The sequence below is a fragment of the Passer montanus genome, unplaced genomic scaffold (assembly GCF_014805655.1).
Source record: "Passer montanus isolate IOZ18808 unplaced genomic scaffold, ASM1480565v1 scaffold5, whole genome shotgun sequence".
Classification (NCBI taxonomy): Eukaryota; Metazoa; Chordata; class Aves; order Passeriformes; family Passeridae; genus Passer; species Passer montanus.
In genome coordinates this window covers 274346-289326 of record NW_024369929.1, presented here as the reverse complement: position 1 = coordinate 289326, position 14981 = coordinate 274346, and the positions used below count along the sequence as shown (strand labels likewise).

The following is a 14981-nucleotide window of genomic DNA, read 5'->3' as shown; positions in this document are numbered from 1 at the left end:
TCTCGGGGTGTGAGCAGTGAGGTGTCCCCCGTACCTTCTCGGGGTGTGAGCAGTGAGGTGTCCCCCGTACCTCTCAGGGGTGTGAGCAGTGAGGTGTCTCCTCTGCCCAGGGGGTGGGAGGCTTGGAGGAGCTCCCCATTTGCTTTTTGCTCCCTGTGATCATTGCTTTGTGCCAATCTGCCCCTTCCCAAAGGGATCCTGTCCCACAGACCATCAGGGGTCAGAGTGTGGCTCACAGCTCCTGTCACTGTCACAGCAGTGCCCTGGGGGCAGGGATGAGCTCAGCCCTGAGGCTGGGGGTGAAAGCTGACTGGTGTTCCTTATTTTAGGTAAAACACACACTCTAATGTACTTATTGCTTTAAAGGGTCATTCCAAACTTACTCATGGCTCTCCTAGCAGGGAGGAGAAAGATGCAACTCCCTTTTCCTTCTGGGCATTCCCAGGAGCACCTGGCAGGGTACCTGAGCTTGCTGGTCCCGTGCTGGGAGATCCCTGGAACTGCAGAGGAGATGAAACAGGACTCAGTCAGGGCATGCCCAACCCCAGCCCCAGCCTGGGGCTTCCTGGGGACACCCCAGAGGTGTGGCAGGGTGTCCCTGATGGAGGCTGGGGACCAGCCTGAGGGTCCTGCAGGCACAGAGCTCAGGGAGGCTGCAGGGAGGAGAAAAATCCTCTTCCCAAGGGAGAGCAGAGCCCCAGCCTGCCTCTCCCTGCAGCCCTGGCACCACCTTCCTTCTGCCCAGGGCTGGCTGGTGCAGGGACCAGCCAATCCCAGTGCCCTGGGAAAGCCCTGCTGGGAACTGCTGCTTCTGTGGGCTCCCACACCCCAAAATCTCCCCCAGGGTGCAAGAGCCATGAGTGTGGGAGCTGCTGCCTCTCCCAAAGCCAGAGACTGCAGGCTGGGCAGCCAGGCCAGAGACAAGGCTGAAATTCCCATGAATTCCTGCCCAAACTGGAGCTGGGCAAAGGGAGGGACCACCAGAGCTGCTGCTCCTGCCTTTCCTGGATGCTGAGGCTCTGGGGCAGGCAGGGGGGATGAGGGGCAGGCCCACCCTGCTGAGGGCAGTGAGTGGCTCTGGGGATGTTTCCCCACAGCTGGATCACCCCAGTGCTCTGTGAAGTCCTTGCAGTGAGGCAAGGAGGCAGCACCATGTGCTGACCCAGCCAGGCCTTCCAGGTGTGCTCTGAGAGCTCAAAACTTGGATTCTGTTCCAGTCCAACCCTGCAAATTTACAAATCTTCCAGGAAATCTAATTTTTAAAAGAAATGTTGGCTTGGGCAGGACTAAAAACCTGTTCCCTCTCTAAAGGAATGGCATGGAAAACAGCCTGGCCCAAAAACCCATTCCAAAAGGCAACCCAAACCTTGTAGTCCCTGGTGGCAGCTCCAGGACAAGGTGACCCCCCAGGAGTCACACGCTGACCTGAGAGGGCCTTGCAGGAGCAATGGAAGCTCAGAGCTCAGGGCAGTTTTACCTTCCTAAAACTCTTCAGCTCCTGGCCTTGGCATCCTCCCTGTGAGCTTCCTGTCCTGTGCCAGGGGCTGTGTCCTGTGCAGGGCTCCTTCTCCAGGGGTCCCACAGCAAACACAGCTTCCATGGCTGCATTAGAGTGAAGGATTTTTGTGCACACATCTGCAAGACACCTGCCAGATTTCTCCCTTGGCCTGGTGAGAATTCAGGGGTAGGTGGAAGTTTTAAACTTTTAGTGTCAGAGAACATGCGAGGTGGTGAACACCCTGCCAAAGCTCCAGAGGCAGCAGGAAAATAGAGACAGGACAAAGCAAAGGGCTGAAATGGGATTTTTCTCCTTTAAAGCTCATCTCGTGTTGCCTGGAGCTCACCACGTGAAGCACACAGCAACTCAGAGGGGTGGTTTTTTCACATTTTTATTTACTAAGGTTTTTATTGTGTGTTTTATATTGCAAACCCCACCCCTAGAACTCTTCCCCTCCCTTCCCCCCAAAAGAAACCAAATAATAATAATAATAATAATAATAATAATAATAATAATAATAATAGTAATAAATATAGTTCCACCTACTGAGACAAGCCTAGTGTTGACTGGGGTCCAGTCAGAATAACTCAAAGTTGGCTACTGCAGTGCAGAGAGCTGGAAACCCAAAGAAGATCCCCGAGGGAAGCAAAGCCAAGGAGGATGTCCCGCAGTGAGGAGGGGGCACGGCCGGGCAGTGCCAGCCCTGGGTGTCCCCTGAGGGTCCCCAGGGTGGCCAGGACTCAGGGCCAGTGCAGCAGCCACGGGACAGGAGCCCAGGAGGGCTGGAGACCCTTCCCCCCTGCCTGCCCAGCCCACCCCAAACCCTCCAGGTGCTCGGCCAGGGCCCTCTGGCACATAGGGGAAAGGTTTGCTAAAAACCCAAAAAACTGCAAAGGATATTGGGAGTCTTCCTTCTACCTCTGAAAACATGAGAGGGTCTGTGAGTCTGCTTCAATTCCTGTTTCAAGATGAACCTGTACATATTTGGAAAAGCAGGATCTAGAGGTTATAATTGTCACCTGCCAATCAGCCCTGCAGGAGGGTCAGAACTGACACGTATTTTAATTTAAAACTAGGATATACATATATATATATAAATATGTGTGTGTGTGTGTGCTGACACATGTGCATAAATAGCCTACAGATGTGTGTGACTACCCTACAGATAGAAAAGCAGGTGTGTAGATATAGATACATCTATAAAATCTATACAAACACACACACACACACACACTCACCCTCCCACCACACTCACACAGACACAGCTGCATGGAGCCAGTAGAAAAAGCATTTCCAGAGTTCCCCTGACCCTTTAAGGAAGACCAAAGCTGATCACGTCTGAATTCAGAGCCACCAAAGCAGGGTGAAGCAGGAGTGCCCAGGAATGCAACATTCAAGGTGCAGGCACGTGGCAGAGAGTTCTGCAGACCAGTGGGGTCGGTATAAAAACAACCATCAGCCAGGGTTTGGGGCAGGGCACGGGGAGCTCCAGGGGCTCGGGACTGGGCAGGGGGAGTTTTTGGCACTGCTGCATGGAGTCCTGCGTCCCCTCGAGGGCTGGGGACAGAGGGAGGCTGGATGTGTCTCTAAGGAGTGTTAGAAAAGTTGAGCACCTGACTCGGACAGTGAGGTGGCCACGGACACCCCTTGGCCTAAGAAAACCCCAGACAGAGAGAGAGGAAGGACCAAGTGACACAGAAGGAGATGTCTGCCCTGGAGGTAAAGGCTGTGGCTGCTCAGTGCTGCTGGCCCCGCTCTGTCCCCGCCCCAGGAGTGTCCCCAGGCGGGCAGCCCCAAGCCCAGCCCCAGGTGCCCAGGTGTGCCCGGGGACGCTGCAGGGTGTCAGGGAAGCCCACCAGGTGCAGGCTCTTATTGCTGGTGAAATCAAACAAAGGATTTCGGTTCCCCCAGCAGGGGACAAGCACAGACCATGGCTGGCCAAATTTCTGGGCTGATCTGGTTTAAATGGTAAAAACAATTGTAAATCTTGGAACTGTCCTGGTGCCTCACACTGCCCTGGGCCGAGGAGGAGGAGGGCTGGGGACTGCACCCCACTGCTCAGCCCTTTCAGTGCTCCTCAGAGCACTCACTGAGACACTGAAGTGACAGAGGGGACGTTAAAGCACTGCCTCTTCCTTCATCCCTCCCTGCTTTGCATACACCACGGAGGGGCTGAAGCTTGGGGCCTTCTGCCAGGGGTGCTGGCAGAGCCAGGGCTCCTGCCACTGCCCACATGCCACAGTACAGAGGGGTCATCCCTGCCCTGCCTGTGCCTCACGGGGGATTGCTCCTTGTTCCCACTGGAGCATCAGTGGGGTAAGAAAGGAACAACCTGCAGTGAGGCCCGTCCATCTCCTGGTCACCTTCATCTTCCTCAGCTGGAGTCCAACCCAAACCTCAGCCCGTGGGAAACCCCTCAAGGGATCTACAAGAGTGAACTCGCCCCTTCCTGGCTCCTGTGTGACCTGCTGAGCACAGGAGGTGACCTGGCAGGGAGGGAGGGACACTTGTGGTGTGTGCTGGGCCACCCACGTCCCCAGCCCCAGGGTCACAACCAGGGCTGCTCTGCAAACACCAGCTCCAGGCCTGACCCCCCACGCCCTTCTGTGGCCCACATCAACCTCGGATCTTTGTCTCAACAGGAAAATCTTTTTGGTGGCTTCTATGGCTGCTCATTCACGTGTTCCAGCTCAGGCACATGCCCCGGCTGTGCGTTACCTCGTTGGATTACATTTGCTTGTATCCTTTTTTTCCTGTGTATTAAAATATTCTATAAAATCAAGTGACCAAAAATCTATAGCTCTAAGAATACCTGGTTATCTTCTTTTTTTTTTTTCCTGTTGTTTTTCATGTGTTTTTTCTTTGTTTCTAAGCACAGTTAAACCTAAACAAAAGAAATGGAGAAAAAAAAAGAAAACAAAGCAGGAGTGGCGCAGGGGGGGAAAGAAAGGAAAAAACTGCTCGGTGAACTCATCGGGAGCTGAAGGGCAGAGCTGGCACGAGCAGCTCCTCCAGGAGTCCTCACAAATTGGAGGGCAGTTTGGACCTGACGGGCTCCAGATCCCCCGTGAGCACTATGGACTCTTTCCGGCCGCCCGCAGCCAGGGCAGCGGCGCCGGCGGCGAAGGCCAGCGGGTGTGGCAGAGAACCTGAGGACATCTGGCGCGGCAGCGTCACCCGCCCGGGGATGGAGCTGCAAGGCTTCCCCAGGAGTCCGCTCCCGCCGCCGGGGAAAGGGGAGAAGCTGGAAACAGATTCTCTAGAGGAATGAGGAGAGCTGTGGCGGCCCAGAGTCTGAGCCAGCTCTTGGGGCAGAGAGGGCTGGGACGCAGAGATCAGCTTGATGTCCTGGTTGAGGCGCGCCGGCAGCGCCTGGGCCGGGGGGCTGGCGGGCTGCGGCAGCAGCAGCGAGCCGTGCGAGCCCGAGGCCCCCGCGGGGCCGCTCTGGAAAGTTCTGCTGGCCACCGGGCTCTGACTGGGAGGACTAAGGCCAGAAGGGGTGTAACAGGGAGAGGCGATGCCGGGCTGCTGGAGCGGGGGCGCGGAGGCGAAGGGAGGCCGCTCTTGGTGGAGCTGGGCTATCGTTCCAGTCAGAGATCCTAAAGCACTTGGATGTGTTTGGCACAGGCCTGCGGACGGCCCGCCCGAGGCCTGCGCCAGCTGGCTTAGGCTGGAGGATGGAGAGTTGGAAGAAGGAGGGGCTTGGAAGTGGTTCAACCCCCCCAGGGTCCCACTGCCCGAGAGCTGCTGCGACTGTCCCCCCTGCAGTGGTCTCGTGGTGGGCTGGAACTGGTTCAGGAGACTGGGGGGGGAGTTTGATGAGAGCTGGGTGAGCGATGTCGATGGGGAGCTGGCTGTGGCTTGCTGGAAGTGCCCAAATCCACTGCTGGAGAGGGCTGGCTGCTGCTGCTGCTGCTGCTGTTGCTGCTGCTGCTGCTGCAGGGGCTGAGCTGCGCCTAAGGGTGACCCAGAGGGTGCATTCTGTAACTGGCTCAGCCCCACCGAGGAGGTGCTGCTCAGCCCCGGCTGGCCAGAGCCCCCCGGAGGGGACCCCACCTGGAACTGGCCCAGGCCGGCGGCGGCCGAGAAGCCGGCGAGCTGCTGGATGTGGAAGGAGGAGGACGAGGGCGTCTCGGCGCCCGGCGTGTGCAGCTGGGACGGGGTGCTGGACGGGGAGCCCACGGCGGAGGGGCCGGCGGAGGACGGCATGAGCGACTGGAATCTCTTCAGCTGCCTGGGGGTCTGGTTGGGCTGCTGGCCCAGCGAGCCCAGCACGGACACGGGCGGCCGGAAGATGGCCGTGGGCAGGCGCGGGTGGTGGGTCAGGGCGATGGCCACCGAGGTGGTGGCGGCGGCGGCCTGCAGCGGGGCCTGGATCAGCGGCGTCCAGATGACCGGCGTGGGCGTGGAGGCGGCAGCCGCGGCAGCCTGCACGTTGTGGGCACAGTGAGCCATCTCCCGGTCGTGCTGCACGATCTGCTGGATGATCTCGTTCTCCTGGTAGTTGAACACCCCCGAGTTGAGGTCGTGCTGCACTTTGTGCAGAAGGATGGAGTTCTTCTTGCCTGTGGAGGAAGGGAGGAGAGAAAGGGTCAGAGCACAGGTGGAGCTTCCTGCCCCACTTCCCTGCAATGCCTCCCCTTGGTGCCCACATGGCCCTCGGGGGTCTGTGCACAGCCCTTGCCCCAGCAGTGAGATGGCAAACACCACATCTGCTTCTGTGGAACACCACCTCTCCTGCTCCTGTGGAACACCACCTCCCTGCCCCCGTGGAACACCCCCTCCCTGCTCCTGTGGCACACCACCTCCCTGCCCCCGTGGAACACCCCCTCCCTGCTCCTGTGGCACACCACCTCCCTGCCCCCGTGGAACACCCCCTCCCTGCTCCTGTGGCACACCACCTCCCTGCCCCCGTGGAACACCCCCTCCCTGCTCCTGTGGCACACCACCTCCCTGCCCCCGTGGAACACCCCCTCCCTGCTCCTGTGGCACACCACCTCCCTGCCCCCGTGGAACACCCCCTCCCTGCTCCTGTGGCACACCACCTCCCTGCCCCCGTGGAACACCCCCTCCCTGCTCCTGTGGCACACCACCTCCCTGCCCCCGTGGAACACCCCCTCCCTGCTCCTGTGGCACACCACCTCCCTGCCCCCGTGGAACACCCCCTCCCTGCTCCTGTGGCACACCACCTCCCTGCCCCCGTGGAACACCCCCTCCCTGCTCCTGTGGCACACCACCTCCCTGCCCCCGTGGAACACCCCCTCCCTGCTCCTGTGGCACACCACCTCCCTGCCCCCGTGGAACACCCCCTCCCTGCTCCTGTGGCACACCACCTCCCTGCCCCCGTGGAACACCCCCTCCCTGCTCCTGTGGCACACCACCTCCCTGCCCCCGTGGAACACCCCCTCCCTGCTCCTGTGGCACACCACCTCCCTGCCCCCGTGGAACACCCCCTCCCTGCTCCTGTGGCACACCACCTCCCTGCCCCCGTGGAACACCCCCTCCCTGCTCCTGTGGCACACCACCTCCCTGCCCCCGTGGAACACCCCCTCCCTGCTCCTGTGGCACACCACCTCCCTGCCCCCGTGGAACACCCCCTCCCTGCTCCTGTGGCACACCACCTCCCTGCCCCCGTGGAACACCCCCTCCCTGCTCCTGTGGAACCCACAGCCTCAGGCTGCACTGACTGGGAGCTGGAGCACAGAGCTGCATGTCCAAGGCAGTCCAGGCAGTATCTGCACTGCTGGGAAGGGTGGCAGACTGGCAGAAAAAAGCTGATGGATTTGGAAGATTCCCATTTTGCACCTTAGCCTCCATTAGAAAAAGAGAATAAAATCTCAAAAATATGAAACCCAGTGAAGTCCTCAGCCAGTCTCCTTCAGCTTCACCTTTTCCTCACCTGTTTCAGGTGCCTTGGTCACTCTGGACTCAAATAGAGGGGTTCACTTGAAAGGAGATTTCCCTGTGAGTCAGGACTTGGTCTTGGAGTCTTTTCCAACCTGAATGGTTCTGTGGTTCTATTCTGTCACTTCATGAGCTGGAAAAGCTCAGCTGGGCCAGGTAGGACCCTCAGGCATCCTGCAGCTCCTGTGCCCTTGGAGCCCCAGCTTCAGGGAATATTCCAGGTGGATTCCCGGAGTTTAACTCTGCTCTTTGCCCTTGCAGTGGGCTGGAAAATGCAGTGGAATGATTTATCCATCCTGGGAGAGCAGCTGGCACTGGAGGGATCACTCCTGGGCTGAGGGACAGAGCCAGCCAGGGCAGGGCCTGGCACCAGAGGGATTTCCTTTTGATCCCACCCAGCCAGCTCTCACATCTTTATGATCTGAGGCACATCTAGATGACATCCAGATGGTTGTTTGGTTTTTTTACTGTATGATGTAGTTTTTATGTGTGCAGCAGATAAAAGAGTAAGAGTTTAAGGACATGCCTCTTACTCCAGCCAAATGGAAAATCAAACATCTGGCAGGAGAGAGCTGGAATGGCACTGAAGAGGGAAGGTGGCACCCTGGTTTCCTAAAGAGCCACTCTGCAACAGCAGAGTCTTGGATATAACTCACTGAGCTCCAAATCCAGCACCAGAAAAAGGTGAAACAACCCCTGCAGCAATAAAGAGAAAATTGTACAATACAATAGGAGGGAGATCCCAGTCACTGCCAGCATGATGCTGGGAAGGTAAAATGTGTTTAGTTCTTGCTGCAAAGCATGGAATGTACAGAAACCACCCCCGTGAAAAACATCAGGGAGGAAGTACAGCACATTCAGACTAGAGGTGATTTCACAGCAGCTGAGCAGGGAGCTCAGGGACAAAGGAAGCTGTTCCCAAACCTTCCCTTCCCTTGCAGGAGGAACCAGCAGACACAGATTTGAGCCAAGCCCATAAAAAAGGAAGGAGCAGGAGACTGTAATTGCAGATACTGCCAGAACACACTGAAGGCTTTCCCTTCCCTTTTTCAAATGAAGCCTTTGCCACCCCACAAAGGACAGGGGGTGGCTCTGAGGCCTCTGTGGGTGAAGCTGCAGTGGGCTGAGCTGCACTGAAATGCTGCCAGGGTTCTGATCCTGGATGTGCATTGGGACCTGGCTGCTGAGGGGAATGGGATGGGATGCTCAGTGCTCTGCTGTTTTACCTACTGACAATCAATCCCTGCAAAAAAAAAAAAAAGGCAGAAAAGCTTTTGTTTCCCACTCAGAGCAAGATCCTGGCCTGGGAAGGACGTGATCCTGAGGGCAAGCAGAGTTTGGAGCTGCTTGAGTCATTCCAGGGGCTGGAAGTGTTAGTGTAGGAATTCTCTAATGGCTGTTCATTGAATGCTGGACTGAAACAGCTCTGGATACCCCCAGAGAGACAGAGCCCAGCCCTTCCATGGCCAGGCACAGCACCAGGGCCACCTTTAAATGGGTTTGGCACAGGAGGTCACTGAACACTCACACACACACACACACACACACACACACACACACAGTCATTCCCACCCAGATCACACAAAATGAGCTCCAGAGAGCTGCTTAAGCACACCCAGAGACACAAACTGTGTGTGGAGAGAGCAGAACCTGCCTGAGTGCAGCTGGCTGGTGAGGGAGGAGGTGGCCAGACTGCAGCACTCCAGAGTCACAGAGGGGCTGCGACTGCAGCTTTGCAATCCTGCCCTTGCCAGAGCTGAAGGGACAAATCCCAGCATGGGCCATGAGCAGCCCTGCAGCACTGCAAGGTCAGGCTGTGGCTGGGACACGCTGAGCTCAAAGCAGCCGGGGACAGAGCGGCTGTCCCGAGATCAAACCGGGCTGAGGGAGGGGCCAGAGCAGGGGAGAGGAACAGCTTCCCAAAGCTCCGCAGCAGCATGGCTCCGTGCTGGTGTCACCACACCTCATCCCACTCCTCTCCCAGTGCCCCAACCCCATCCCACTCCTCTCCCAGTGCCCTAACCCCACCCCACTCCTCTCCCAGTGCCCCAACCCCACCCCACTCCTCTCCCAGGGCCCTGTCACTGGCTGTGGCTCTGGGGCTGCTCCCAGGGCAGGGTCTCCCTGAAGCCCTGCACTTCTCAGGCCATCCCAGCTGGCTGGGAAGCCACACTCATTTCTGGCACTGCAGTCTGGGTGAAGATAAAGGCAAGGGCTGTAAACCTGGGCTGCTGAGGTGGGAGAAACTGCTCCAAGGTGGGATCCAGCTTTGAGAGTCTCCTGCTCAGTGCCCCAGAGGTCTGTGTTGGCATGTGGATTCATCACCAGGGAGAGAATAATGCTGTGCCTCCAACCTGCCTTTGTAGAACATTTCTGTGGGGGCATTTCTGTGATTCCCAGCAGAAATCCCCCTGGATGTCCCCCAGCTGCACTGCAGGGGCTGCACAGCCCAGCTGAACACAGACCAGGCTGATGCTTTCCAAACGTGCCTGATATTTGCTGGAAGTGCTTTGATCAAAGCTCCTTAGGTTTGTGTCAAGTTGATGAAGTAATACCACTAAAAACCTTGGAATTATTATTTCTGTTGTTTTTTAAGCCAGAACACTCCATTTTCCCTTTGAAATCACATTACACTTCACTGTTTTCCTGAGCCCAGCTTGCCTCTATTAGCTCTTTCATTAGATCACATTTTTCTCTTCTGATTTGCCAAGAAAATATCAAATTTCTCCTCCAGAACACTGCAGAAGATTATGGAAAACGTTCTTCCAGCCACGGAAGGGGAGAGGAATTTTTCAAAACCATTTTTTAAAACCGTAACTGGTTGGCAAATTGAAAAATTAATTGACTTCCCCATTCTAATGAATTGCCTCATTTACACAGTGTTTCCACATGCCAGTATAAACCCTGTGGGTTGCTTCTGGATAAAATCCTGCTTCCCACCAGCCTCAGAGCAGAGTCCTGCTGGGACAAACATTCCTGAGGTCCTGCACGAGACAGAAACCAGCAGTGGGGCAAGGAGGAGTGGGGCTGACTTTTCTGGGGCTGAGATTGGTGCTGAGATTATTTCTGCTCCTCATGGGATTGAGGAAACAGTTCCAGCCCCTTTTCCTGGCCTGGGTTCCTCGTCCCAGCCAGAAGGAGGGCAGGGCAGTTGGCAGGGAGGGGATGCAGTGATGAGTTTGGCCCCTGAGATGAGGTTTTGTCCCCAGCCCTGCTCAGGGAGTCACTCCTGTGCTCCTGCTCAGCCACAGGGAAGCTTCAGCAGGAGAAGCCAAAGGGCTCCTGCTCCCCTGCAATCCAATCAGGGAGGCTGAGTTTGTCCCACAGAAATGAAAGTGCTGGGCACAGTGAGGTGCTGAGATCAACAGTGCACCCCAAATCACTGCTGAAGGCTGCACACAAACTCTCTGAGACAGCCCAGAGCAGAGGAACCAGCTGCAGCCACCCCAGCCCCAGCCCAGCTCCCCTCAGAACACCCCTGGGCTCTGAGAACTCCCTGTTTGCCTCACTGCAACTATGGGCTAAATAGAAGGGGGAAAGGAAGATATTTAGAGCCTTGGAGATGTTCAGAGCAAAGCTCCTGGTGCTTTGGAGGGGGTATGTAAAATTATGGAAATGAAGCAAACAGATGTTGCTCCCCTAATTAAGAACTGCAAAGCTAGATTTTTCTCAAGTGTAGATAGCACACAAAAGAACAGGGAGAAAGGCTCATGTGATTTCATAAAAGGAGCCAGCACTCAACAATAATTCTTCTATCAAACAATCAAAATTAGCTTTCTGTTGTTAAAATTCTGCCCAGACACAGGGGAAATTAGCTGTGACTTTCTGTTCCTTTCTCCTTTCAGTTCTCTCTGAGCCCACTGGCTGCACTTTAAGAATTCAGGTCATTAAATTGCCTTCTGAATTTGCATGTATTTGAAATAATCTCATTTTATTAGGCTGCCTTCTGCCCTAGCCTGCTGTCAGCATGGCTGCTCCCACCACACGGGTGCTTCTCTCAGGTCTTCACTGATTATTCCAGGCACCAAGGGCTGGCTTTGGAGCCTGGCTGCACATGCCAGCTCTGCCCTGGAGCTGTGCCCTGCTTGCCAGGGGTTCTCCTGAGCTGTCTCCTGCAGGAGTTCAGCCCCAGGGGGGTACCCAGCCCACTCTCAGGGCTGGGTTTGCCCTGCCCCAGGAGTTTCCTGGTTGGAGGAGCTGCCCCAGCTCCTGCCATGATTTCAGAGTCTGTGTGCACAGGGAAATGAGCTGGCACAGGGAATTCAAAATGATTCTTAACCCCCAGACTATGGGCCCTTTCCCTGTTGGAAAGGTGCAGGTGAAGCCCCACTGAGCTGCATTCCATCTGTGGGAAGGATTCTGCTCAGAATTCAGGAACCCTTGTGGGAGAGCTCAGCAAAGCCAGCTGGATCAGCCCTAAGAGCACCCTCAGAACACTGCTCTGCAAACTGGGAGTGACTTCCCTGAGAGCCTGGCTGTGTAAATCCATGGATGTGTGAGCTCTGACACCTGCCAGGGCAGCTCTCTCTGCATCCTGCCCTTCACTTTGTCCCTGGCTGGATCCTCTCCACCCTGGGGGTACCTTTGAAATGGACAATTCCCTCTCTTCCCTCCTTGTACAGCTCAGGCCTGCCTCTGACTGCTTCCCCTCTTCCAGAAGCTGAATATTCCCCCAAAACCATGGTGTCCCTGTGCACAGCCAGAGCACAGCCACACTGCTGCAGGTCCATCACACACTCAGTGATGTTACCTGATGAGTCTCAGCACAGCTACACTCCAGATAAATGAAGCTCTTCCCTCCCACTCTTCACACAGAGCTTTGCAGGATGAAGAAAACATGGAATATCTAGAGCTGGGCAGGCTGTGACTGCATGGAGGGGTGAGGAGCTGTGGCATCCCCAGGCTGGGACACCCTCAGGGCTCTCACTCATCACTGCAGAGCCAAGAGGTGCCTCTCGAGTGGCACCAGTGCCAAGGTGCCCGCACGCCCTCCCCAGAGCCCAGCCAGAGCTGAGAGCTGTGACAGGACAGGCTCTGGGACACTCTGGGCATGCTGGCACTGTCACCTCCTGCTCTCAAGGGTGGGCTGGCTGCAGACAGATCCTGGAGTGCCTTCAAGGCAGGGAGAGGCCCCCAAGAGGAGAGGTGTCACTGCTGAGCAGCTCCTTCTTCATGTGATTAAAAAGAGGGCTGAAAATTATTTATAAAGGTGCTGGAATGGTAAAATGTTCCCTGAGCAGGTGTTTTATGTCAATGCAGACAGCAAAGAGCTTTGTGGGCAGCAAAGAGCAAGGTGAAGGTCAGGGATGGGGCTCCTGAGATCTCCTCAGCACCCTGCTCCTTCTCCTGGGTGCTGGGGCTGTGTTTTCCTCTGAGAAGTGGCACTTCATCCTCAGGTGAGCAGGGCTGCCAGGTCCCCTTCACTGAGCTGATTTCCATTCCCCCATGGCTGGAGAGTTGCTGAGCCCTTTCCTTATGCTAAACACAAAGTACTCTGAGGCTGGGCCTTGGCTCCAAAGAAAAGGAAATTCAGATACTCAGCTCCTGCTCATGTCCAAGCTCCCACCTGTGCTAGGGAGCACTTCCAGGTGTGATTCTCCTGAGCCACCTCAGGAGAGACAAAGCACACTCTGAGTGCCCTCTCCTCTGTGCTGAGCACACCCAGATCCCCACGCTGGGGTGTTGGAGGCAGACAGAGAATGCACAAGTGGCACCTGAACTTTGATTCCTCATGGACAGTTACATTTGTGGTTATTCAGGTGATGAGGGAGGACACCAGGACACCACACAGGAGCACCTCAGGATGACAAACCCCACCTGTGCCAAGGTTTGCTGGGGATTTGAAAGGAAGCTTGGTGCCAAAGCACACACCCCCTACCACTGCACACCTGGCACTTCTCTGCTTGCACCCCTGGGTCCAGATCTGAGAAGCACAGCCTGAAATCAGAGCTGTTTGTGTATCTCCAGCTGTATTTATCTCCTGATGGCCAGATCATCCTGCTCCTCTCACCTGTGGGGGTTACTCATCTGTCCCCTGGACAAACCTGGGACTTTATTTGGTTAAAGTGGAAAGCTGGTGTTGAGCACACATTGCTGGAGTTACCTGCATTCTGTTGGAATCTGAAATGCAGGGAACTCTCAGAACTTTGGGCCTGCTCAGAATTAAACACAGGATTTGACCTGGGACTTTGTAAAAAGTTCCAAACTTAGGTGATAGAAGTGAGAATGTGGATTTATAGTTTAAAGCAGAGACATGTTAAGCTAGGTGAAGTTTAGAGTTTTAGAGTACAGAACTGTAGGTTTGTGTGTCACAATATGACTAGCTAAGAAAGCTTACACTGTAGCATGAGTCCATAAGATGAAATAGTTAAGGATTGGGTCAAAAACATAAATATCCTTGTTGGCAGTGTTTTATTGGCTAATAAATCCTTAAAATATCTTGTAACTAGAGGCCTTGTGACCTTCTGAGCCATGCACTGAAGATGTGAGCCGAACTCACCCTTTCTGCCTATGTAGGAGATAAGAAAAATAAATGACATCATCTAAAGCAACTCAGAGGTCCTGTCTCTAACTCATTCAAAATTCCTCCACAAATGCTCACGAGTGCCAAAGGGAGCAGCCCCAAAACACCCCAGCTCCCCCTCTGTGAGCATCACTGGCCCTGCAGAAGGGATGAGGAGAGGCTGGGAGCAAAGGCAGCGCAAGGACGAGCAGGGAATGAGGCAGGGCTTGGCACTGCTCCCAGCTGCTCTCCTCCCTGCCTCACCTGGCCCAGGCCAGCCCTACACCCAGGGGATTAGTCAGGACTAGACAGGCAGGGCTGCAAAACCAACAGCATCTCAGCTGCAAAACTGTGGTCACGAGCTGGCAGGCCAGAAGTTTGGGAACAGCTATTTTTGTGGTTTATTTATAGACAAAGCTTTTAACATTGCTACCACAGGAGTATGTTGAACAGACGCTCTCATACTGCAATAATATAATAAATAGCATTTAGGGGCTGGAATTGTGTTGTCTTGGGTTTTCTTTGGTTTTCTTGGCATCTGCAATGCCTGGAGGAAACTCAAGGCATCTTTAATCCTGATTTAACTTGGATCCTTGTATTAAAACATACACAAGTGGCATTCAAAGTATATGCATTTCAAACCACGTGGCAAAAACTTCCTGGGGAAAACAAAACCAAGAACTTCTCTGGCTCCTAGGAGGCTTTCAGCTCTCCCCAGTGCCCTTGCTGTGGTGGCAGGCACAGCACATGGAGCAGTGAAGAGCATGGTCCCTGCTATTCCCTGTGCCCTGGGTTGACAGCATTCCCCACCCTGCTGGGCATCCTCTCAATGAGCATTTAAGTGCTGGTGTTTTACAAGTGCAAATACTTGTGGAAATCTCATTTTAAGCTCCAGTGGTCACTGAAAGCCAGTTTCAAAGGCAGGCAGGAACAGAAGGGTGTGATTTACATAACGGGGCACGGCAAACTGGGGCACTTCAACACTGCCAGACACAGAATTACTCACTGCAGAGAGCACAGCACCCCTGCAACCACAGACACTGCACACAAACTGCAGCCTGCCAGGAACAGGGGCAC

At 55.2% G+C, this 14981-nt stretch overlaps 1 protein-coding gene across 1 annotated transcript in view; it reads right to left on the bottom strand.

The window, feature by feature from the left end:
• Window positions 1-2047: 2047 nt before the first annotated feature.
• Window positions 2048-14981, bottom strand: part of HCN4 (hyperpolarization activated cyclic nucleotide gated potassium channel 4) — a 105659-nt gene continuing 92725 nt past the window's right edge. Inside the window, exon 8 of the mRNA XM_039723100.1 lies at window positions 2048-6063. Coding sequence (XP_039579034.1) covers window positions 4520-6063 — 1544 coding nt within the window. The 3' untranslated portion in view covers window positions 2048-4519. The remainder of the gene's footprint in view (window positions 6064-14981) is intronic.